At 44.9% G+C, this 26356-nt stretch overlaps 1 protein-coding gene across 1 annotated transcript in view; it reads left to right on the top strand.

The window, feature by feature from the left end:
• ADGRA3 (adhesion G protein-coupled receptor A3) overlaps positions 1 to 26356 on the top strand; it is a 62151-nt gene that overhangs the window by 31076 nt on the left and 4719 nt on the right. The window contains exons 4-14 of the mRNA XM_088450617.1: positions 429 to 500; positions 9143 to 9214; positions 10423 to 10583; positions 13635 to 13848; positions 15486 to 15650; positions 18803 to 19004; positions 19320 to 19469; positions 20531 to 20692; positions 21007 to 21210; positions 24856 to 25066; positions 25874 to 26082. Of these exons, the coding sequence (XP_088306743.1) occupies positions 429 to 500; positions 9143 to 9214; positions 10423 to 10583; positions 13635 to 13848; positions 15486 to 15650; positions 18803 to 19004; positions 19320 to 19469; positions 20531 to 20692; positions 21007 to 21210; positions 24856 to 25066; positions 25874 to 26082 (1822 nt within the window). The remainder of the gene's footprint in view (positions 1 to 428; positions 501 to 9142; positions 9215 to 10422; positions 10584 to 13634; positions 13849 to 15485; positions 15651 to 18802; positions 19005 to 19319; positions 19470 to 20530; positions 20693 to 21006; positions 21211 to 24855; positions 25067 to 25873; positions 26083 to 26356) is intronic.

Below are 26356 nucleotides of genomic sequence, written 5' to 3' on the forward strand. Positions count from 1 at the left end.
CACACATATATACAAGTGTCACATATCAAATTAATGAGTGCAGTCTTGTGAAGGCGCATTTTGTGCCCCCCAATCCTCCTTCATCCCTCACCGTGGAGCTCCGGGGCCTAAAGCTGAGAGCCTGCTAGTGCTGCTGCTCTCCTTGCCAAGTCCATCAATATCTCATTTCTGCTCCATAATATATAGAGTATTATTATAATGCTTCACATAAAGGGGATATAGGCTATGCGGTGGAGGACCTGCCCAATATGTTGTACAGAGGGTTCAAAATTCTTTAGACAGCACCTACATATTTTGTGTAGTTTTTCCTTAGTGTCATAATTTTTTTTTTTTTTTTTTTTAAATAATATAACAATAATATGCAAGTGTAAAAGTGTTGTGCATTTTTTTTAATTGCAATTATTTATACGTTTTATATTTTATTTTAGAGACCTTTCCAATAATAGAATTGGATGCCTCAATTCAGATATATTTAAGGGCCTCTCCAACCTGGTTAGATTGTAAGTATATTTATAGATGTCATTAAATTTCATTAATTAATTTATCAACTTTCTATCTTTTTCTTCATTCTTAACACACATTACAGCCGTTGCCAATTATAATACATATTGTGTGGCAGGATATGCACAGGTAAATTAACACTTATTTAGTGTTTATAGCAACTGGCCACTTGAATAAAATACAAGAAACCAATAGCAGATGATGGGGTCCTGTAGAGACCAGCGTCTGTCTGATGCTAAATGTAAAGCCATACAAATGTTAGCAACCATGGATGAATCATGCGCGGGTCCCTCTCTACACTTGTCTCACAGTTCCAACCCCATCAACCTTGTGTGCATGTTTTCTCTTTTTATGAGTGATTTGTTATATTGACTCTACCAGTGCTGTGTGTTGCCACAAATGGACAGCGTGTGGTGCCACAAATAGACAATAACGACCTGCTAAAGAAACTGAAATATGCGATGAGTGGGAATGGCCTTTCCGAGCTAATCAAGATGTTTCTTATACAACGAACATCAGCACCAGTAGTCCTTGTCATAGACAAATGGGAGCATACTTATGGGTGACAGGATTGGTGTTCCCGAGTGTCTACACACATACATCATGGCTACTGGGGAACATTTCTTACCAAGAGATGTCCCTGTGTTGCTGTGTTCTGCTCACACATAAATCAGGACATTGAGATGTTTACAGCAAATTGTAAAACCCTATTCCCGTGCGTCGTAGGTAAACCTGAAAGAACTATTGATGTTTTGAGAAATCACAGAAAGGGCATGGTTAGTTTTATCACCTCAGACCTGTTCGCAGGGAACAAGGAGGCTGTCCCGAATTTATTGGATTACTGTAGTAGGTCATATCAAATTGTCAAACTACAAAAGTTTACAGCCGCCACAGTGATTTCACATCTGAGTGCGACACTGGAAATGACTGGTTTATGTGATGAGATCATTACAGCGGCCCCGAATATGCATCATCACAGGAGATCCGTAACTTCCAGTCAGTCACAGAACTCTTTGTACATACTTCTCCCAATCACATAGACTGCTGTAAGTATATGTAAGCATTTCCAGGAACATTCTCCAAAGCGTAGAATAAAAAATGGGATAAGACCAGAGCTAGTAAATATGGAAATACAAATCATTAAAGGGAGGGTTTTCGTACACTCTATTGATCATAGGTAGAAAGTATTAAGTATCTTTTATTCCAATAATATCGGAGACGTTAATACTAGAGAGAGTCCCATTGCAATATGCACATAAAGACACAGATAAACTATTTCAACAAAACTGCCGGACCATCTGGCCCCAGGGTAAGAAGTAGGTTGCAGAACATCGTCTCGCACAACCATGGAGAGTATTGCAGATGCACTGCAATCTAACTGCCTCTAAGTGAGCAATTCATATGAAAGCAGAAAAGACCAACATCAATTACCCCAAGAGGTAATTATCAGACTTTACTGAAGTAAGAGGGAACAAGAGTAAGAGCAATGCCACTTACGCTCGACAGGGAGTCTGCTGTGTTCCCCTGGTGTAAGACTGCTCAAACCCAGACAATGGGAAACCATTTAGAGACTGGTAAGAATACATAACACAATAGATGTAACATATCAGGATGCAGCAGTCGGTCATTATCTTATGGTGCTGACTTTTGTCCCTCCACGATCGCTGTATCCTTTTTTTTGCGGCGGCTTAGGTGTCGCTGCCACGTTAAACATTTAATTCTTTGCTGAATTTATACAGAATTGTTTTAAATAACTTGGACCCTTTCTAAGATAAAAAAAAGAAAGCTGTGCAGGGACTGTATGCATTTGTATATCTTGCAAAACCAGTTTGTTCTCCCTCAAGCCATTCTAAATGTATCTGTAATTTTTATAATGTGTAATCCTACAAATATTTTGGAAAGCATGGTATAAAAAAATAAATAAAAAGAGTAGAACAGTCGTTTTTTCCAAATGTGGGAAAATCATTGAAGAATATACAAATGATGAGGTTTCCAAAAATGTATTCCATTGTTCTTATGTTATTAGATTATCTTTCCATACAAAGTAAGTGGGCTAAATAAAAGCATATTAATATTTCTACTTCAGGGTCCATAGGGTATCCACAGGATACCTTGGGTATAGGTGTGACGTCAGTCGCTGGGCACCATAGAGTTAAGCTTTTCAGCCTCCCAGGATGCACTAGGGTCCCCCTCCTATACCCCGCCCCCGAGCCAAGGCACCTCAGTTTAGTTTGGTGCCCGGCCGGCGTCGGGTGCACCTGTCGGAGTGGGGGCTAGAAGAGCCCCTGAAGCTTTCTTCAGTGCAGCTGTGGCTGCACATCTGGATGTACAGCATGGACAGTCAGTCCTGACGTCCATGCTGTCTTCCCTACACCCCCGCCGATCCGGGGATGCTGGTGAGCATCTGGGGTCACAGCTAGCGGTGACCCCAGATGTTCCGGACCATGGCCGGATCCAAGGGGGACAAAGGTAAGCAGCGGGGTCCCGCGGTGGGTCCCCGCTGGTCACATGGTCCTAAGTCCCCAGGCAGGGGGCTCCCTGGGGACTGGCTGCAGCGTGGAGCCAGGCGACCAACCTGCGCTTTCCACTACCCCCTGGGACAGCGGACCGCAGCAGAGCGGTAGCGCTGCGGCGTCCCAGGGGTTAAATGCATGCCAGGGGAGCGCGCCTTCCCTGTCTCACAGCCGGCGCCTCCCCCGCTGCACACAGCCCTCTCTGCATGCTGCCGACTGGTCCTGTGGCAGCGCTCCTCCCCCAGGCCAGCCTCCTCTCTGCTCCTCGGCGGCCATCTTATCCAGAACGCATGGTGAACGCTGCTGGAAGCGCTGGACGGAAGCATCGTGGTCTGGGTCCCCCCGCATACCTCTCCTCCGCTGTGGCTCAGGTCTGTGTATGCAGCGCTGTGTCCTACCAGGCCCTGTGTCTGTGTAGTTGAGTGATCAGCGCTGTTAGTGCAGGAATTGTTATTTCTCTGCATTGTATGTGACTGTGCTAGCGCTGCCTGTAACTTTTCTTCTCTAAACTGTCAGCTTTATTACTGTCCCTGTTCTTTCTGCTAAAGCCCTTGCGGTGCGGTGCTGCAGGGTGGTCTCTCGCCTATTTAATACTTAATTGGTGAGAGAGGTCACATACGTGGTGCCATCATGTCTGAAAGTGATTTTCCCCTCCGGCTACAGTGTACCACGTGCAAAGTACCATTAGCGGAGGGGGAGGGTAGCGCGGAGGGCCTTTGCCGGCAGTGTTTGTCCATGGCGCGGCCTCTTACGGTTACAGCACCGGTACAGGAGCCGCCCTGGGCTTGTTTCGCTCAGGCGTTAACAGCTTTAGTGGGTCAGTTAGCTCCGCAGCCCGCGTTTACTCCGATGGGTTTGTCCCAGCAGTCTGTGGTGTCGTCACCCATGCAGGGGTTCCCACGACAATTGGTGGTACCCCACAGTCTCCCTATTTCCCCGCTCCCGGGTTCTCAGGAGCCAGCGTGGGTTAACTCCCTGACGAGTTCTGTACAGCACTTGTCGGATGTGTTGCAAGGGGAGTCTGTGATGCGGCCTCATAAAAGGCCGGTGGCGTCTCTGTCCGCTCCTTATGAGGATGACGAAGGGACGTCTGATGATGGGGAGATTCTGGATCCTTACGATCAGGAACCTCTCCATACTAAGGACGCTGATGCTAAGTCCAAAGTATATATTCCTGGACTTATTCGGGCGCACAGCCTTGGTGATTGAGGACGAAGTTCCCCCAGCGGCTAAATCTAAGTATGCCTTTTTCATAGATGTGAAGGGCGATGCCAGTCTTTCCTCTTTCGGGTCAGTTGGTGGACCATTTAGAGGAGGCGTGGAAACAACCTGGCAAAAGATACCAGCCGCAGAGACGCCTGGCGGTGGCTTATCCGTTCGCGGATAATTATTTTGCTAAGTGGGAATCCCCTCCACAGGTGGATTCTCACGTGACCCGTCTTGTCCGTAGTGCCACATTGCCGATGCCATCCATGTCCTCCCTTAAGGATGCTACGGACCGCAAGGTAGAAATCTGCCTGAAGTCCGTTTATTCCCTTGCAGGGGGGGCAGCACGGCCGGCTATGGCCATTTGCTGGGTTGCCAGAGCGATGGAGCGCTGGGCGGATTCATTAGAGGCTTCTTTTGAATCCGACTGTCCGGCCGAACAGGCGGAGTTGATTGGCAATCTCCGTGATTCGGCCACCTACATCAACGAGGCGGCTCTAGACATTAGTACTCTGGTGTCTAGAATTTCTTCAGCAGCGGTAGCTGCTCGTCGCACCTTATGGCTGCGATCCTGGAATGCGGACGCAGATTCCAAGAAAGGTCTGGAAGCGTTGCCGTTTACCGGAGAAGTTCTCTTCGGTCCGGATCTGGATAAGATTGTGGCCACGCTGGCGGCAGCCAAATCTGCTTGTCTCCCGTCGGTCGCTGCTCCTTCTGGTTCTGGACCATCGTCCTTTCGGTCATCTAGGGCCCAGGGCAGGCCCAAACCACAGTCGTTTCCTCGACAGGCTGGCCCTAAGAAATCGGTCAAGCCCCGGAAGCAGGCATGGAGTACCAGACGTCCGGCCCCCAAGCCAGATGACAAGCCTGCGGCCTGACGGTCCGGGCCTCCCTTTGGGGGATCCCAGGGTGGGAGGCCGCCTGCTACAGTTCGCCCAGTGTTGGTCGACCACTACGACAGACACTTGGGTTCTGGAGGTGGTTTCCCACGGATACGCCCTCTCCTTCCGGCACAGACCCCCAGCTCGATTCTTCACCACGGGTCTACCATCAGACCGGAACAAGGCTACGGAGCTGCGGAAGGTATTGCACACTATGCTCCAGGCTGGAGTTATAGTGCCTGTTCCATTCTCCCAGAAGGGCCAGGGTTTCTATTCAAATCTATTTTTGGTACAGAAACCCAATGGGTCATATCGTCCGATTCTCAACCTCACAGCACTCAACGAGTCTTTGCGGGTCCCGAAGTTTCGGATGGAGACCCTACGGTCCATCATTCTAGCGCTGGAACCTGGGGACTACATGGTGTCATTGGACATACAGGACGCTTACCTGCATGTCCCTATTCTTTTGCGCCATCAACAGTTCCTCAGGTTTGCAATCCGCAGCGACCACTTCCAGTTTCGGGCGTTACCTTTTGGCCTGGCAACAGCACCACGTGTTTTCACCAAGGTGATGGCGGTCATGGCGGCTTCTCTGCGGCTGCAGGGAGTCCGCATGTTGCCGTATTTGGACGACCTGTTATTGGTGGCAGGATCTCCAGAGCTCCTGTTACGCCACTTGGACCTGACCATTGCACTGCTGCAACGGCACGGCTGGCTAATCAACTGGCAGAAGTCCACTCTAATCCCGTCTCGGAGGATTCTGCATCTTGGAGCCTTATTGGACTCGGGACAGCAAAGGATCTTCGTGACGGAGGACAAGATCTCTGCTTTACAGTCAAGGGTGCGCAGTTGTCTGCACAGCCGCCGGGTGTCCTTACACTCGGCGATGAGGTTACTGGGCTCCATGGTGTCGGTGTTCGACATGGTGGAATACGCCCAGTTTCACTCCAGACCTCTGCAGCACCTGATCCTGTCCAAGTGGAACGGGCTGCCACAGTCTCTGAAGTCCCGGACGATTGTGCTCACCCCGGAGGTTCGCCTGTCCCTTGCGTGGTGGTTACAGACGACCCACCTCAACAAGGGACGTCCGTTCTGGGTTCCAAATTGGGTCCTGTTGACAACGGACGCCAGTCTTCGGGGCTGGGGAGCAGTTTCGGGTCCACACTTGTTCCAGGGCAGGTGGACGCCGACAGAAGCGGAGCTTCCAATAAATATCTTGGAACTCCGTGCGGTCTTCAATGCTCTCCAGCAGGCACAGCGGTTTCTCCAGGGTCGCCCGGTGCAGGTCCAGTCGGACAACGCTACCACCGTGGCCTACATAAACAGGCAAGGAGGAACTCGCAGTCGGGCGGCTCTCGTGGAGGTCTCTCGGATCCTGGTTTGGGCGGAGCGCAATCTTCCGGCCATATCAGCGGTCTTCATCCCGGGAGTGCTAAATTGGGAGGCGGACTTTCTAAGTCGCCAGGACGTTCATCCGGGGGAATGGTCCCTGCACCCGGACGTTTTTCAACTACTGGTGGACAGGTGGGGTCTTCCAGAAATCTACCTCATGGCGTCCCGGCACAACAACAAGTTGCCGGTGTACGGGTCTCGCACAAGAGACGAAGGGGCGTCTCTGGTGGATGCTCTGTCCGTCCGGTGGACGTTCCGGTTCGCATACCTGTTCCCTCCGGTCTCCCTTCTTCCACGGGTAATCCGGAAATTCAAACAGGAAGGAGGGACGCTCCTGTTGATAGCTCCCGCGTGGCCCAGACGGCACTGGTTCTCAGACCTTCAGGGTCTGTCCGTGGACAGTCCTCTGCGGTTGCCGCTACGACCGGACCTTCTGTCTCAGGGTCCTTGCCTTCACCCGGACCTGACTCGGCTGTCTTTGACGGCGTGGCTGTTGAGACGGCCATACTGAGGTCCCGGGGGTTTTCCAGCTCTGTGGTGCGTACCATGTTACGAGCTCGGAAACCGTCTTCCGCGAGGATATACCATCGCGTGTGGCATACGTTCTTCCAGTGGTGTCGACCGAGAGGTTATGCACCGTTGGAGTTTCGTCTGTCTCGGATTCTCGCCTTCCTGCAAGCGGGACTAGATCATGGGCTTCGCCTTGCTTCTTTGAAGGTACAGGTTTCGGCCCTATCTGTCTGGTTTCACCGTAGGATTGCTACAATCCCGGATGTGCGCACCTTTATGCAGGGTGTTCTCCGCATTCAGCCGCCCTTTGTTCCACCTGTGGCGCCTTGGGATTTGGCTGTGGTCCTGAGGGCTCTCCAAGGACCGCCGTTTGAACCAGAACGCATCCACTGAGGGCTCAGTGGATCTTAAATGGCTAACAGCTAAGACTGTTTTCCTTCTGGCCATTGCTTCGGCCAGACGTGTTTCTGAGTTAGGGGCTCTTTCTTGTAGACCCCCTTTCTTGGTTTTTCATGGGAACAGGGCAGTGCTCCGCACTCGGCCCGAGTTTCTTCCCAAAGTTGTTTCCCAGTTTCATGTTAACGAGGAAATAGTTGTTCCGGCCTTTAACTCACTGGGTCTTTCCGTGGGTGAGGCCTCTTTGGATGTTGTGCGGGCCTTAAGGACTTATGTGGACCGCACTTCTTCGTTCAGGAAGTCGGACGCTTTGTTTGTCCTCTATGGCTTCCGTAAAAAGGGTTGGCCTGCTTCAAAGCAAACTTTGGCAGCCTGGATCCGTATGGCTATTTCTGAAGCTTATCTTCATGAAGGCCTACCGGTCCCTCCTTCTCTGAAGGCTCATTCCACTAGGTCTGTGGGTCCTTCGTGGGCAGCTCGACGTGGTGCCTCGGCAGTTCAGATCTGCAAGGCTGCTACGTGGTCCTCTGTCCATACCTTCGTGAGGTATTACAGGTTTGACACCTTCGCCTCTCAGGATGCTTCCTTCGGGCGGCGGATTCTCATTTCTGCACAGGAGCGTCCCCACCCTTGAAGGATACTGCTTTGGGACATCCCCAAGGTATCCTGTGGATACCCTATGGACCCTGAAGTAGAAAATATGAGATATGGTAAGAACTTACCCTTGTTATCTCTATTTCTACGAAGTCCATAGGGTTCCACAGGACTCCCGCCCTGTCGCACCTGTGCTGCAGATGGGCTTTGCTCTGGTCACCGGTTTTCCGTCTCCCTCTGGTGAGAATGTGATTCTTGTATGTGTCCAGATCTTTTTTCTCTCTCTTCCTTCTCCTCCTCCGGCCTATGGCTTGGTAACTAACTGAGGTGCCTTGGCTCGGGGGCGGGGTATAGGAGGGGGACCCTAGTGCATCCTGGGAGGCTGAAAAGCGTAACTCTATGGTGCCCAGCGACTGACGTCACACCTATACCCAAGGTATCCTGTGGAACCCTATGGACTTCGTAGAAATAGAGATAACAAGGGTAAGTTCTTACCATATCTCATATTTTTTGCATATGTTGAGTGCTGGGATTTCCAATAATTTATAGTTTTACGGAACATCATGTATGTATACACGTGTGTACATTTAACACACAATTATTGACAAGTTTATGATTCATTGCCTATACCTTACTGACCGTTTTATCTTTTTTTGTTTGAATTGTATTCCTGCTAATTATTGGCTTTATGTGTTTTGTTTGTTATTTAATTCATTATTTATATTGTGGTTCCTAATCATTGTTTTATAGACAACTGATCTAGGAACACTATTATTTGGAATGATGAATGCAGGGTTGTAAAGCGCGCACACATGTTTATTTCTGTGTGTTTTTAGCTCATCATATCGTTTTATGTATTTCATCATGTAAGTGCTCATATATTATAAGAGATCAATGTATCGTGATTTATAGTGATAAAGTATGAGGCCATGTTATTGTACACCTAGAGCCTGATAAAACAGTTCAGTAATTATGCCTCCAAAGTACAATAATATTCAATCACTCACCCATAAACAGTCATTGAACTACAGGTTAATAGGGCATTTGTTGCTAATTTTAGTAAATTATTAAACTAATGGGATTGAGAAAATACAGAACGGTGATGTTTTGTCTCCTGAAAAATACAACCATTTTTACTTTCTATTCCAGAAATCTCTCTGGGAATTTATTTTCATCATTGGCACAAGGAACATTTTCTAATCTGGTTGCCTTAAGGTCATTGTAAGTATTCTGTAACTGGGAGTGACCAGTATTACCTCTTCCAAAATGAAGGACAAGTTTTCTGTGTTTCACATTCCAGTGGACAAAAGGGTACTGGGTCTTTCCTATGTTGTTGTGTTCCTCTGACCTGAATAGGACAGACTATAGTGCCCTTGCGGTCTCTGTGCTGGGAAATGTTTGATAAATCGTCACGCTCCTGTTCTTTCGAAGAGTGCAGTGTCCATAAAATTTTTGGGGTTTTTGTACATATAAATGTAAGAGACCCTGACTATATGTCACTGATGCCAACAGTTAAGCAAATTCAGCATGAAATACAATCATTGTAAACCTATATTGTGAACCACCCCCAACCTATTTTAAATGCCCTGATTCACAAGGCTACAAATACCTGAAGCTATGGTATCTACTGTGTAAAAGTGTATTATCCAGGTTCTATCAGGAATGTTCCTAGAATAATATTCTGTCCTGATAAAAACGAAGGAACTGAGGGCCTGATTCAGAGCCGGACGCTATTTGCGCTCGCTTGTTCAGAAAAAGGGGCCGGCTATTTAAATTGAGCGCTCGCTCTTTGCGGTCTGTTGACGCCTCTATGTCTGAGCGAGGGAACGAAACATGCGCTCGCTATTTTGTAAAGACGCCCCCTGGCCGTTCGCATCCTACGTCATCTCCGCTATTTATTTAATTAATCGAGTACATCGAAAGGCATCTGAACTGCTCGCAGTGCTTGTGGTTGGATTTTCGTACCGCAATCATGTGAACAGTTCAGGCTAAGAGACAACCAAGTGACGTGGTCGATGACGCTGCTTTGTTAATTATGCACACCCTTAAAACGCCCGTTTTGACCTTTTGGCACGCTTGCGTTCGGATCACCACTCCCTGTTTTCAAGCACCTTCCCCTGTTACCACCCACAAACGCCTCATCCTGTCACTCAAATTAGCAGGCACTCGCTATTTTGCGAGCGCTCGATTTCCGACCGCAATGACTGGTTGGCGCATGCGCTTTACGACCCATACGCATGTGCAGATGTGCGAACATCACTCAGAGCGGCCGCTTACTAGCGGCTCTGAATCAGGCCCTGAACCCACAACACTCTCATGTCATCCGCCTGCTCTGATGTATGCAGTCCGTTGATCTAATATGGCACCGGGTGTGCTAAACATGTAAACTGAAATGTGAATTATTTTTTTTCTTTGTTTTACGTGTGCAGAGAATTTCAGACAGACTATCTTCTTTGTGATTGCAATCTTCTGTGGATGGTACAGTGGATAAAAGTAAAAAACATAACTGTCCGTGAGACTAAATGTTCCTACCCCAAGGCTCTCCAAGGCCAGCCAGTAACAGCAGTAAAAGTGGAACAGCTGACGTGCGGTGAGATTACACTCTTTGTTTGCTTTTACAATGTCATTTTTATGTGTCATTCTTGTGACTTCACAGTGCTACGGTGACTCCCAACAATCCATAATTCATTTAAGATGGTAACTTTATCCCATAATGGCACAGGTAGTTTAAGAAAGGGCTTTCAGATTGGTTTCAAAATGTTGCTGAGCTGATTTATTTTGTGTTCTACAGTAACTATAAGCAGTTTGGCTAGCCACTCCCCCCTCATACACATTGCTTATGACCTAAAAGAACCTCTTCTCAGTACAGCAGCCTCCCAGATAACTCTGCTGCAGCATCCACCTAATCAGCCACTATGGACACATAGAAGCACCAGAATTCAAATTCAGTATCTCCCAAACGGCACAGGTCGTAGACATCGCCATTCTGCTAGTCGGCTAAAGCGGGTTTAAATAGGAAAATATTTTGCACAGTGAAACTTCTTCACATTAATGGTGTATAAAAATTAAATTTGGTGGAACCATTTTGTAAAATTAACATAGATGTTTGTATTGGTATATTGCACGGGATATATGTAATGGCTATCCAGTGCAATGCATTACTATTAGATCTAAGCTGACATAGATCCTAATAGTTACTGCAGTTGCTTATCCAGCTTACATCAGGTCTGTTTCCGACTGATGAGTCCTAATAAAAGAAAAAATTTCCATCTTCCATCCATGCTAGATATTGGGACGACGATAAACATAATCATGAATATGACATATTGATCTTCCATAAAAGCCTGTAGTCTTGCTGTAGTTGTCATTCATATAATCTGCTGTGTGAATACAAAGTCCTAATTGTATCTAAATGTGAAAACACAGCTTGTATTTAATATGTGAAAACATGGATTTCAGCACTTTCCCGCTGTTGTGTTTTCTGTTACTTAGTTCATTACTACTTGTATATAACTTCAACACTGTAGGAAAAAAACCTAAAGAACAGGATTTTTGTTTAAATAAACGCTGCACTATTCGGCACATACACATTTTGACAAATGTCTTTTCCAGTCTTCATTAAAAAATAAAGTTGCTTTTCAGGGCTTGGTCACCAAAACCTTTTTATTTTTCAAATGTTTACCCTTTTCTTTCCTTACTCCATCACAGATTTTTGAACTTGATATTTACTTGAAACTTAACCCTCACTGTGTTAGATTCTGTTCCCCTCTCTCAGCTTTCTACTCGGATGATAATAAATGTTTTCTTTACAATTCCTCTGCATGTTGTTTACTGGGCATTGAATAATAACTTTAGTCTTGGGTTACATATCTTTTTCTCTTACATGTTGAGGCATGACTTCTACTTTCTATGCGGATCTGTGTATATTATCGCTAGTTAAATATTGCAGTTTGAAAAGTTTTTCATGTTCAGAAAAAATGATGGATACAGTCAAGTTAACAAGGAAGTACATCAAAACGCAACGTCTTCTAGTGTTCGCTGAGTCCTAAACATTTTATTCTCCTATAATAAATATCGAGAACTATTGCTGGGTGCACACTGGATGATATACTGTATTGGTGCGTACACACTACACGATATGCTCCCTGAGCGATATCGTGTAGTGTTGTCCCCGGCAGGCTGTGCTCAATGTCGTTCATGACATTGAGCACAGCCGCTGAACGATATCATTAACAGTATCGTTCAGCGCCGACTGAACGATTTTTAAATCGTTATCGTTCATATCTGAAGGAAAAATCTGACCGTGTGTATGCACCATAATATTGTTTGTACAGCGGACAAATGGTATATCGTCCAGACCGTCTGTTGGTTTGTTCACAGATATATCTCATCTGCCATGCAGTTTGGCAGACACGATATATCGTGCACATCTGCACCGTCTACAGGCAACAGACTGACCAATATGCTGACCACAGGAACCAAGAACAGTGACTTCACAACTGGTTCCTAGGACCAGACGTTTCGGTCTGCCGATTGGTAAATGTGTATACACAGCCGCATACTTACCAAATTGGTCGGTCGGTCGGTCAGCCATCCGTTGGCAAAGTGTGTACCCCGCATTAATAGTTGCTCATTCGTGGAGAATACATGTCTGGAGAAAATATACAATAATTATTTATTGGGAAAATGGGATTGAGGGCTTCTGTCTGTAGATGGATAAACTGCAGAAATCCTATAATCTGCAGACACTGCAACACAACGTACATTCACACTACTAGCTCCAGATGCAAGGAGCAGCTGGAATAAGAATCTCACGAACAGCGGGGATTCTGGATATGTGACTTTTGGAGGTGGGAAAGGTGATCTATTGGGAAAATAATGTTAACAGTTTCATAGACTTCAATGACCAAGCTTTATTAAGTAGAAGTAATTATGCAATTTCTTTACCACTTAAAGCATATTTAAAAAAAAAAAGATTGAAAACTTTTTGTAATGCAACTAGATTTTCAAACTTGCATATTATGCATATATTTGAAAAGAGCGAGTTTGGATGCATTGTTTGTAGATAAGGGAGGACTGTGCGCCGTTACAATTGTCACATTATACAACAAGGAAACTGTAATTATAACAAAGAAATGTAATCACAGGAATAGCATTCATGTAATGACACTGTCTATGTTATCAGAGATGAGAGCCATACCTGGGACTGTAAGGGGTGATAGGACATAAAAGGAAGCATCACATTAAACTCCTATTGGGAAGAATGATTCAGTCATTTTTAACTCCAACACAGATAGGTCTAGGTTTTTTTTTGTATATTTTTTAAATCCTACTAGAGGTAGGAGATACAGGGCCACCCACTCACTCTGTACCGGGCCCAAGGGTACAGCCACCTATTAGTGTAGGTGGTAAGGAATTCTACAGCTTGATCCCTACAGTGCACAATCCCTACATAAGGTAATAATGAAGCCGTCTTTCCTCAAGTCACAATAGGGAGGTCTTTGTCACCTGCACAGTCCTGGGTGTTAGGATAGAGTTGACCTATTAACATGTGTTTTATAAGTTGAGTTTCAGCATGAGGTGAATTTTTTTATTCATTTTAAATTCTGGGATTTGTTTTATTTATTGTTTGTTTCATCAGAATCTCCACTCGAGCTGCCATCGTTTTACATGACCCCTTCCCACCGGCAAGTGGTCTTTGAAGGAGATAGTCTTCCTTTCCAATGCATGGCTTCCTACATTGACCAGGACATGCAGGTGTTGTGGTATCAAGATGGAAAGATTGTGGAGACTGATGAGTCGCAGGGCATTATTGTAGAGAAGAACATGATCTATAACTGCTCACTGATTGCCAGGTACTGGTGCTTTCTCTCATGTCCATATATTATGACCAGGGATGATTAAGTCATTTTCTTGAATAGTTTACTGCTTGAGGAACCAGACCGTATTTTTTATTCTTTTAGATAGAGAGCTGTTGGGTTAATCAGATTTCTAAAAGACTTCTAATAAAACCACTGGTAACTTCATAATAAAATAGCCTAATTCCTACTACGTTCGTTTCTAATGATGTTCATTATTTACTCAAGATCAATCGAGTGCCAAGTATAAAGCCTGCACACACTGGTACAATACAAGTATCTCTGCAACAGCTCCTGACTTATGACAAAAAACTTTACCACTCATTTGTATAGTAAAGGTCCCCTTTCCCCTGATGGCAATAGGAGTACTCTGACACCTCTGTCACTCATACTACCTGGCTCATATGTACTCTATTTATTTATAATTGTCTCTGGTAGCATTAGCAGCCTACAGCAGTGCTTAAAGTGGTCCTAGAGAAATGGTGGAACTCAAATTTACCCCCCCCCCCTCCCACCTTCGGCGCTTTTTCAGTAAAGGGATGGCGCGTGTTGGAAAAGGGGCGTGGTCACACAATAGTATTCCCAATTCAAATTAAGCCAAACAGTAGCGCAATCTTATCCACATTGCACCACACATAGTGTCCCTGATTCACAATACACCATGTAGTAGTGTCCCTTATTCATGTTATGACACACAGTAGTTCCCCTTACACACAATGCCCATGGTAGTGCCCCTTACACACAATCCCACAGTAGTAGTGCCCCCAATACACATAATGCCCACTGTACTAGTGTCACTTATGCATTGCCCACAGTACTGGTGCCCCTTATGCAATGCCCACAGTGGTAGTGCCCCTAATGCAATGCCCACAGTGGTAGTGCCCCTAATGCAATACCCACAGTAGTGGTGCCCCTTATGTAATGACCTCAATAGTAATGCCCCCTGTAGTAGTGCCCCCAATAGTAATGCTCCCTGTAGTAGTGCCTCCAATAGTAATGCCCTCTCTAGTAGTGCCGCTTCCACAAAAAAATCAATACATACCTTATGCCCTGCGACCGCGGCCATCTGACAGGCTGCTCCTCGGAACAATGGGAGAGAAGTCATGACGTCTCTCCCATAGTGCACACTGCGGGAGCTGGAGCTCATGAGTGAACTCCAGCCTCCGGCTGCCGCTGTCACTGTGGGGAAAGAGCCGTGTGGCCGCTGGTAACAAAATCTCAGCGGGCGCCCGGCAAATGTAGCCTCCCTGCGGCACCGAGCTGAGGTGGACCGGAGGAGCCGTAACTGGTTCTTTCTCCAAATAGAAATTATGGAACGCAGTTCCGCCCCGTTCCGACCCACTTTAACCCCTGCTTGACAGTGATTTGCTGTAGTTTGTATCTAAATAAATAGATGTTATGGATAAACTATGCAGATAATGTATGGCTTAGAATGCACTGATGCAGAAGCCTTTACCTGCTTAATACATAAATTGTTCAGTGTTGCAATGAAGCCAACCAAGTCTTATTATCATATGATTCCATCCTTCCAGATATATACTGACCCTTGTTTATTATCTCTCTACTGAATTCTAGGTGTTAATTTATATTTAATGCATTTGTTTTTTTACCTCTTTCAATCTTCTCTTTGCTAGTGCCCTGACCATTTCCAATATACAAGCTGGATCGACAGGGAACTGGGGCTGCCGGGTTCAGAGCAGGCGTGGTAATAACACCAGGACTGTGGATATTGTAGTACTAGAGAGTTCGGCACAGTACTGCCCTATGGACAGAGTTATTAACAACAAAGGAGACTTCAGGTAAGTGGATTTGTTGCACTTAAGATTTCTTTTTAACCCTAGAAATTGTTCAGTTTATTGACCTTGTTGCCCTGTGCTGGGATTCTCATGCTGCACTCATTTTCATGTCGAACTTTTGACTCTGTCGACTTTTTGTACCTGTCGACCTTCTTACATGTCGAACTTTAGTGTGTCTTACTTTTGTCCCTGTCGACCTTTTGTACGTGTCTAACTATTGACTGTCTATCATCTGGTGTCTATCTAATTACTGTCTTATTTCTTATACCACACCCGAGAAGGCTGCTTTAGGTATAAATATTTCACATAGTTTGTTTCTTTATTTCAGCCTTTGATTTATATCAATGTCAAATAGTTGCTTTGCTTACTCTTTAATAAATGTAATAATGTGGTTTTCACTTTAACCGGTATAGGATTTTTCCACTGTACATTCACAGGAACTCAATAAGCTAAATTGATCCTTGTACTTCAAATTAGTTGTATAACATGTAATTAGGTTTCCAGGTAAAAATAGGAATCTTGCAGAAAGTCCTATTACAAGCTCTTTTGAAGCAATGTGCAATATCCTTAGGCTGCTACTAAAATATTACTTATATGTCAGATTAGTGTTTCTTAAATGTCTGCATGGTATAACTAATAGTCTGTATACTGTATGCTTAACGACAAAGCAGAATAAGCCTTCTATCAGATGCATAGTAAATATTCCCACAGTGTTTTATAGAAGTTTAATCTAATAGTACATCAATCTGTCCTTTGTACAGTACGGCATTGTATGCCTCATAGTGTTTGCTATTGATATGCTTATAAATGTGTCAGAAGGTGAAGGTGAGAGCATGATTACTTACTTATGGTGTGAGCAGCTGCCAAGGTGCAGTTTCACAATCTAATTGAGCGAGGCCTGGCGCAATAACACCCAGCAGTGCTTTCTCTTCCAAGCACTATGTCCTCGTCATTGTCGCCTCTTTCTTCTGCAAAGTTTATTTTGTATGCTGCGGCTCATTTTTGTTTATAAAGTGTAATATTCTGTGACATTTTACAATAGTCACATATGTAGTAAAAGGTACTGGTTCTGACCTCATTTGTCGACCCATCTCTAACCAGACTAAGGGCCGTATCAATTAATTTTGCCTTGGCGAAAAAGTTCCGCCTATCTGACTTTTCACCTACTTCGCATGTTTTGGACATGAAAACTTATCGTGCGCGCCCCCGCTTTTCGCCCTATTCAATTAATAACCACGCAAAAATGGCAAGCGGCGAATGCAGACGCACTAACATTGGGGATCAATGCAGAAGTGTTCCAATGGCCCTAGTAAAACTATTTGGGGTACTGAAGTTGTTTAAAATCCTTGTTATTAGCGTCCATGTAAAAGTGGTGAAGAATGGCATTAAGCAGTGTTTTTTGGTGAAAAGAAGTAGTGTTGTCAATTTGGGATACTTTGAAAATGGGTGCTAGCATCTTTTAAAGTCTCTAAAGTGAAGTTTAAAAAAACTTGAAAAACGCACCTGTTGCATGCACCTGCAATCCTAAAAACACCTGACCCATACTTGCAGACCCCTAAGAAGGCTGTTTCACTAGTTTTTATGTTTTCCAGGATTTTCTGACAAGTTGTCCTTTGGGGGGCTGTCCCAAGGGTTCTGAGTGGTTTCCCCCCCTTTTCTCCTGCTATTCTTAAGCAAATCTTTTTCGTCTATGACATTGCATTGACTTTCCGCGTAGGCGAAAACAGTCTGGAATTGAATTTGGAGATAAGTTCCGACCATGTGAAAAGCCGCGATCGGCGATACTTTTTTGCGGAAAACGGCTTATCGCTTCTAATGGAATACGGCCCTAAGGCACATATTATGCATGCATCAATCACAACCTTCCCCCATGAATGCACCATTGGTTCCTATGTAGGTGCGGATGGTCAGTGTACACAGGATTTTACCAGACTGCATGCAAAATCGGTGGTGGCAGAAAGCAGGGTGTGATGCACTAATAGTAAAGCATGCCTTGTTTTAAACCTGTGTAAACTGGACATAAGTATCTGTAAAGAAATCAGGGTTAGTATGCTTATGATGCATTATAGTGTTTACACATAGGAAAATGTGGTACATTAACACCGATAAATACCACTTTATACCGAATACCTGGCAGACTTCTACATAACAATGCCACATGTGCCCCTTCAATCCCATTTCATTTTCTTAAGATCTTGCATAGTTGTGTCTGTCAATCCTATGTGTTGGTAAGGTGTAAGATAAAGTGTTTGAGTTTGGTAGGGCTATTTTACATTGGCTGCTTTCACATTTATGCACTCACATGTCTCACCAAGTATTTCACGTGATCAGGGAAAATTCCACAGACGTGATCATACGCAGTGCTTGCTGAAAGTGCAGTACCTTATCACATGCTAATGACAAGTGTAACATAAGGGGTATTTAAACTTGCACCTATTTAGATTTTGCTCCTCTGGACGTTATATGGAAACAAAAAAAAAAGAATCCATGTATTTTAACCACCTCTGCTCTCTGCACCAGTCACTGTATGTAGCACCTTTGTGTTATTCGCATTGTCACTACCAGGTTCTTATGGTTACTATACATCTAATGCACCTTAATAGAACCATAGGCACATCGGTGAAATTTAAAATGTAAAATTTCACCGATCCTGCGACGGATCTCGGAACATCGATGGCCGCTGGTCGGCATTTCCGACCGGCAGATCGGCGTGTCCGATCGCGGCGATCCGTCGTAGATGTGCGGGGACCTTTTAATCTATTTTGCTTGGTCAGTAATTGTCCCATCTGCTTCCACAGACCGAAATCTTGAAAACATGACCTGTACAGTACTTGAGGACTGGAGTTGAGACTGGACTAGCCACTAGATGATAACTAAGGTTGCCAGATTTCATCTCAGGAGAAACAGAGTTTCCTTTTTATAATAGTGATTTAGGCATTTAAATAGCAGTTTATTTATGTGCGTCTCTGTGGTGTGTGTTGTACATTGCTCCTTACCTGACCCTAAGCTGTCTTCTGATCTTATGTAGATTTGCATAATATTATCTAGAACTGTTCTTTTATTGTCATTATTACGAAGATCAGTGGTCAGATGATGCTTTGCAGTGTGTGCTGGGCAGAATTCTAATAATGAGCTGTAATTAAATAACCCTATAGGTGGCCAAGAACTTTGGCAGGAATCACTTCCTATCTGCTGTGTACACGTTATTCTGCTGGCGGTGGCATCTACCCTGGCAACCAACAAGATGACATAAGAGCCTGGCGACGATGTGACCGAGGGGGATTTTGGGCAGAGGAAGACTATTCGCGGTGCCAGTATGCAAATGATGTGACACGTGTCCTATACATGTTTAATCAGGTATCCCAAACCAATAAGCAATACCTATCAAGGGAGAACTTGTACCAAGCCCTGTCCAATATCTCCTTTCTGGCGGAACACTCGTCAACCTGGCAGCATACTGTATGTTTGGTTGCTCTAATTTGAACAGAAATAAATATATATATATATATATATATAGAAGCAATGCTAGAAAAACAACTACAAATGTAGCTTTAAGATCAAGCATGAGTGAGCCTGCATACATTGCTTAGGTTTTTGTACATTATATTCTGTCCAAAGCTCTGATAATTTAATTTACATTTTCCATCATCAGAACCTTCTTTATGTTCTTAGATGCCCCTTAACCTGACAAATGCTGTGGCCACAGCTAAGCAGCTTCTGGCCTACACAGTGGAGGCTGCAAATTTCTCTGACAAGATGGATGTCATCTTTGTGGCTGAAATGATTGAAAAATTTGGGCGTTTTGCTGAGAAATACAAAGAGGTAACAGCAGTCATTTTACATACATTTATTATTTATTCATCTACTGAAAGTGAACATTTTAGTGTCATATAAACAACAAGAATAATTTACTTAAGGTAGGATTTATAGTTCTAGGGTTGTGTTGAGCAGTAACAAATAGTTTTTTTAAGATATATTGGAATGAGGTGTAACAGCAAAGCACAGCACAGCATAGCGTTCCGTCGCTCTGTAACAGCACAGCATAGCGTTCCGTTGCTCTGTAACAGCACAGCATAGCGTTCCGTTGCTCTGTAACAGCACAGCATAGCGTTACGTCACTCTGTAACAGCACAGCATAGCGTTACGTGGCTCTGTAACAGCACAGAATAGCGTTACATATCGTTCTAGTAGTACAGAATAGCATTATGTCGCTCTGTAACAGCACAGAATAGCGTTACGTGGCTCTGTAACAGCACAGCATAGCGTTACGTCACTCTGTAACAGCACAACATAGCGTTACGTGGCTCTGTAACAGCACAGAATAGCGTTACATATCGTTCTAGTAGTACAGAATAGCATTATGTCGCTCTGTAACAGCACAGAATAGCGTTACGTGGCTCTGTAACAGCACAGCATAGCGTTACGTCACTCTGTAACAGCACAACATAGCGTTACGTGGCTCTGTAACAGCACAGAATAGCATTACATATCGTTCTAGTAGTACAGAATAGCATTATGTCGCTCTGTAACAGCACAGAATAGCGTTACGTGGCTCTGTAACAGCACAGAATAGCGTTACATATCGCTCTAGTAGAACGGAATAGCATTATGTCGCTCTGTAACAGCACAGAATAGCATTTTGTCGCTCTGTAACAGCACAGAATAGCATTATAACGCTCTGTAACAGTATTGCAGTGAATAGAGATGGATAAGCTTAGACTTGTAGTTCTTTTACTTTTCTGCTCTTTTGCAGCTTTAGCACTGTTGGTTATGTGTGTGTTTGTAAAACAGTCCAGAAATTATGTATGTACTTGTAAGCGCTGGCTTGTGTGTGTGACATAAACAATCTGTATGTGGTGCATATACCTTTTATTGTATTGCAGCTTGGTGACGTCATGGTTGACATAGCCAGTAATATAATGCTGGCTGACGAGCGAGTCCTGTGGATGGCACAAAAAGAGGCGAAGGCTTGCACACGTATAGTGCAGTGTTTACAGCGTATTGCTACCTATCGACTGGCCAATGGCGCACAAGTATACTCCACAGTAAGTCAGAACAGATACCCTCAGACTGTATAGTAATCATAATATCACAATACAGCAAAACCTTGATATTATTTTTTTTTTCATAGAAAGGTTACTTATCACAATCGCTTGCATGTAACGATAGTAATTAGAACAAAGTTATAATTAGGGGCAGTGAGTGCCATAGTAATATTGCAAGTTGCCCCTCGGATATTGTGTGGTTCTGCTGCAACTTCTGTAGATCAGTAATATCTCTTGTGTGGAATTACAAATCCAGTTTTGTTTAGTTCTTACCTAGAATTTAATATATATTCTTTTTGTTTAATTTTCTTCAGTTTTCCCCCAACATTGCCCTGGAAGCCTATGTGATAAAATCTGCGCTCTTCAGTGGAATGACCTGTACAGTGTTTCAGAAACTGGCTGCGTCCGATCGTGCGCTATTAGCTGACTTTGGGAGAAGAGACCCTGACGGGAACCTGGATAAACAACTAAGCTTCAAGTGCAATCTGTCTAGTACCATCAGTGTGGTGGCATTAAAGGTATTGTCATGTCATGTTGCACTTTTCTCAATCATGCCATATCCGTGTCAATGTATGTCACAGCAAAACATTTCTGACCTGTCATTAACACACACTTTAATATTATATTAGATAAAAGGGCTTTTGGAAAGGCTCTGTGTCTAGGAAATTTGGCATCACCAGATTGTTTGTTTATGTTTCTTCTTCAGGTTCCATAGGGTCCACAGGAACTACCTTAGTGTATGTGGTTGGAGTGATCCAGGCAACAGATAGTCAAACCCCCTATATATACCCCCCCCCAATGTATTATTTTTTTTAGTTTGGTGCTCAGCAAGATCCAGACGCACCTTTTGAACAGGGGACTGCTTAGGCAGTCCCAAGCTTTAAATTTATAGGTTTTTTTTTTTTTCTACTTTTACTGGGTTAGCAGTGCTGAGCGTCCTAATCAGATGCATGCACTGCGACTCCTCCTACCTCCGCCGGTGCCGCAACACCAGTAACGTCTCTAGTGATTTTGGCGGGTCACAGCGGAGCTTGGCTAGCAGCGACGATGGAGGCCTGGACTGCAGTCGGACGGACAGAGATGTCAGGTAAGGCGATTCCTCATTTACAGGGAATAGCGCGCAGAGCAGTCCTTGCTTCCGGCGCTGGAGACGCACTTTAAAGCTGCTGCAGTGATAGCCCGGGACAGTCCACATCCTCGCTAGAACACCAGAGCCTATTGTCTGACGCCGGGGATCGGCAGTCGGGGATCGGCAGTAGATGCGTCTACTGCCGATCCCAGCGTACCCGGCAGGTTGATGCAGCCTAGGGGAGGTAGGCTCTCCCCTGGCCGCTCCTCCCCTGACTCAGACGCAAATCCTGGGAAAGATTCCCGCGTCTGGGTTGCTCCCACTACCCGCCTCGTGTATATGAGACGCTCACCATCCACCATTGGTGCTCTGCTGAAGCTGTTGTTCTCAGAAGGTTTGGTTCAGTCTCCATGTATACCTCTCCCCTGGGTCAGGTATATAGTGCTCTACATCCTACCAAGCCTTGGGTGTTGGTCAGTTGATTCAGAGCCCATTGCGATTTAATTGCATATGTATTGTATGTGACTTGTGCTAGCTGCTGTTTGATACTGCCTTTTATTTCTGACGATCAGTTATAACTATCACTGTGTTTTTCCTCATCCCTCTGTAGAGGGTGTGTGGGGTTTTCTGTGTACTTCACAAATACTGGTACTTGAGGAGACTCACATTGCATGGCGTTTATACCTTGTACCTTTTATACATTCATATGTCAAAGGTTAAGGATAAACCGGAGGTTGAGGCTCCAGTGATGGGTTCATGTAAATCCTGTTCAGCAGGCCTGTCGGCTCGTTAGGACATACCAGCCGGAGAATGGGCTCTTCACCCAGACGTCTTTCTGCTCCTGGTGGACAAGTGGGGACTACCGGATGTAGACCTCATGGCATCACGTCACAACCACAAGGTTCCTAGGTTCGGGTCCAGGACAAGAGACTCCTCAGCCAACTTCACTTCATGGATGCTTTGGTGGTGAAGTAGGACTTCAGGTTGGCATACCCGTTTCCTCCAATCTCCCTCCTGTTCAGAAAATTCAAGCAAGAAGGCGGCAGGATGATACTAATAGCTCCTGCTTGGCCCAGGCAACATTGGTTCACTGGTCTGACATGTCTATCCATAAACAATCCACTTCCTCTACGGCCGGATTTGTTAGGGCAGGGTCCCTGCCTACATCTGGACCTACGTCGTCTGGCTTTGACGGCATGGCTCTTCAGTCTTCCGTCTTAAAAGCAAGAGTTTTTCTACTTCTGTGATTCAGACGATGCTCAGAGCAAGAAAGCTTTCCTCTGCCCGCATCTATCACAGGGTTTGGCATTCCTTTTTGCAGTGGTGTTCCCACAAAGAGTAGGACCCTAAGGTTTTCAGGGTCTCCAAGTTCTTGCTTTTCTCCAGGCTGGACTAGACCTCAGTCTTCGCATGGCTACCTTGAGAGTTCAGGTTTCTGCATTGTCAGTTTGGTTCCAGCGCAGAATTACTCCCTTGCCGGATGTTAGAACATTTTTGCAGGGTCTTCTCCACCATCAACCTTCTTTTTGTCCCTCCGGTGCCCAGTGGGATTTATCCGTGGTTCTCAGGGCACTGCAGGCTCATCCCTTTGAGCCCTTGGGCACAGTGAACCTCAAATGGTTGACAGCCAAGAAGACACTGTTTCTCCTCGCTATCTCCTCAGCTCGCAGGGTTTCTGATTTGGCAGCGCTTTCAAGTCGCTCCCCATTTTTGATTTTTCACTAGAATAAAGCTGTCCTCCGTACACGGGCGGGTTACCTTCCGAAGGTGGTATCCCGTTTTCATGTGAATAAAGAGATTGTAGTTCCAGCCTTTCAGTCTTATGACCGTTCTGTAGATGAAGCTTCCCTGGATGTGGATCGGGCCCTTCGTATCTACGTGGATAGTACCAACTACTTCAGGAAATCAGATACGCCTTTTGTGTTATATGGTTTTCACACGCGAGGTTGGCCAGCTAACAAGCAGACTCTGGCTTGGTGGCTGCGTATGACTATATCTCAGGTTTATTACACAGGCTGATCTCTCTGTCCCTGACACGTTGACAGCACATTCGACTCGGTCTGTGGGACCATCCTGAGTGTTTAGGCATGGCTCCTCTGTGGAACAGTTGTGCAAGGCGGCCACTTGGTCTTCTGTCCACACTTTCATTAAACTTTATGCATTTGATACTTTTGCCTCCCAGGATGTTTCCTATGGTCGGTGGATTCTCAGGAGCGTCCCCGCCCTTAAGCGAGCTGCTTTAGGACATCCCCAAGGTAGTTCCTGTGGACCCTATGGAACCTGAAGAAGAAAATAAGAGTTATGGTAGACTTACCTCTGTTGACTCTTTTTCTTTGAGGTCCATAGGGTCTACAGGGCACCCACCCTGACGCACCTGGCCTCAGTTGGGATCTGTTCCTTCTTGTCACTGATTCCCTCATCTTTGTGAGAGTGTTTCTAGTGTAATTTGTACTTCCTTCTTCACTTTCCTTCTCCTGCCATTTACGCTTGTTTACAAACTGAATGCCTGTGGCTGTGGGCGGGGTTTTTATTGAGGAGGACCAGTGCATTCTGGGAGCTAAAGCTTTGACTGTTTGGTGCCTGGATCCCTCCAACCACATACCCCAAGGTAGTTCCTGTGGACCCTATGGACCTTGAAGAAATAGTTAACAAAGGTAAGTCTACCATAACTCTTATTTTACTGTGTTTTTTTTATTTATTTTTATTCTTATTGTTTTTCACTACACATATAGGAGTCAATCCAATTGCTTGCGAAGGGTGCGAGTTGCTGTTGCCATGGCTTTAAAACGCTGGCAACAGCACGGCATCTCGCGGCTCACTCCGAGCACGATTTCGCATAATTTAACACGGAACCCTACGGAATTCGGGCTGCCATCAAGTGCACCTGTTGTCGCGATGACTCGCACCCGCGAGTACATCGCTTGTAATTGGATTGACCCCATAGCCTTGCATTTAACTACTGTGCTGTGATTTGTCTGACTTCTGTGATATCAAGCAATCATGTCTGCTGATCACCTAAGCTGCTGGACACTTGTAGAGGAGTATGTCCTACAGATAGTATAACCGTTTTTGGCTTTTTCTTGTGTATTGTCAGAACACTGTTGTGGAGGCTTCAATCCAGCTGCCGTCTGCACTGTTTGTACCCAAAGAGAAGCGCGAGAGGAGAGCTGTCGAGGAGTCTGTATACAAGCTTCAGCTAATCGCATTTAGGAATGGAAAGCTTTTCCCTGCCACAGGAAACTCCACAAACCTCGTAGATGGGAAGAAACTCTCTGTGGTTACACCTGTCATCCTTGCCAAACTTGGTTTGTATGGAGCTGTTTTATAACACACTTGAGTTAATGGAAACAGACAAAGGCATCTGTGGTCCGCTTATCCCAGATAAATTGGATCCTGATTGTTTTATTTACAACTCGACACTAGCACAAGTCTCGCATTTACTGGTGAACTTGTTAATCCCATTTGCTGAAAATGATTCTTTGGCACTAGCAGGTCGTGCAGTGTGTTTATTGAAACTTTTTGGTGGTGAATTTTTGTTTTTGTTTACTTTATTGTAATGTTGGATGTCACACGCATTGTGTAGTTATGCCATTCAAATTAATAGTACACATGTACTTAAGGAAACTGTTTCATGGCACATATCTGTCCTGAATGCAAAGAAAGAGGGTAACCATTAAACTGGTTTTAGAGAGGCGTAGAAAGGGGAACATTTATGACATGGGTCTTCTGCTGCATGAGGGGTAGAAAAATCAACTTTTTGTGTACTGTGCAGGGAGACAGTGGAATGAGTGGTTGTGAAATTTGATTTAATTGGCTACAAATTGCAGTCTGTATGGGCACACACAGGCTATGTATTCTGATTGCCTTCTGATAATGAATATTCCTATGTCAATTTTAACTGTAAGAGAATTCAGTTGTACAGTGATTGCTAGCTAACCGTGTGCATTGCCATTGTCCAGCTGCACCAGTTATACTCGAGGGTATCCGGTCTTTTGGCACAAGTACCGATCGTCTGTGTCTATCCAATTGGGGCACGTATTGTATATAATCTATTGCTATGCATTTAATGGAAACGAATTGCCATTTCTCAATCTATCCTGTGTTTATTTTAGATGGTCCAAACAAAAACATTCCCAACGTTCCTATTAACATCACTCTGCGTCGCATTGCTCACGGAAAGGACCCTGTGGCAGCCCAGTGGGATTTTGATCTTCTTAACGGACAAGGAGGATGGACATCTGAGGGCTGCACCATTATCTCATCGGATGAAAACATCACTACTATTCAGTGCTACACTCTCAGCAACTATGCTTTATTAATGGTATGATCATAGAGCTACAGGGACCAGGCCAGATTGCCTGACAGTTTCACACATTTCTAACAGCATATTCTTAATGGGGAACAATCATGGAATTGAAACTAGTAACACATTTCATAAAAATATTTAATGTAGTTGAATAAAGGGGTGTTCTCATTGTACCCCTCTCCCTCTCAATTCCCATGGGAGGGGGATGGGTGGTCCTCCGCCAGATGCGTCATCTATCTCACAGCTTAAGCACAAGTCCAATGTTAGTCCATACTGTTCTTACAGAGCT

Source organism: Taudactylus pleione, unplaced genomic scaffold (assembly GCF_031769625.1).
Source record: "Taudactylus pleione unplaced genomic scaffold, aTauple2 ptg000520l, whole genome shotgun sequence".
In the NCBI taxonomy this organism is placed as follows: Eukaryota; Metazoa; Chordata; class Amphibia; order Anura; family Myobatrachidae; genus Taudactylus; species Taudactylus pleione.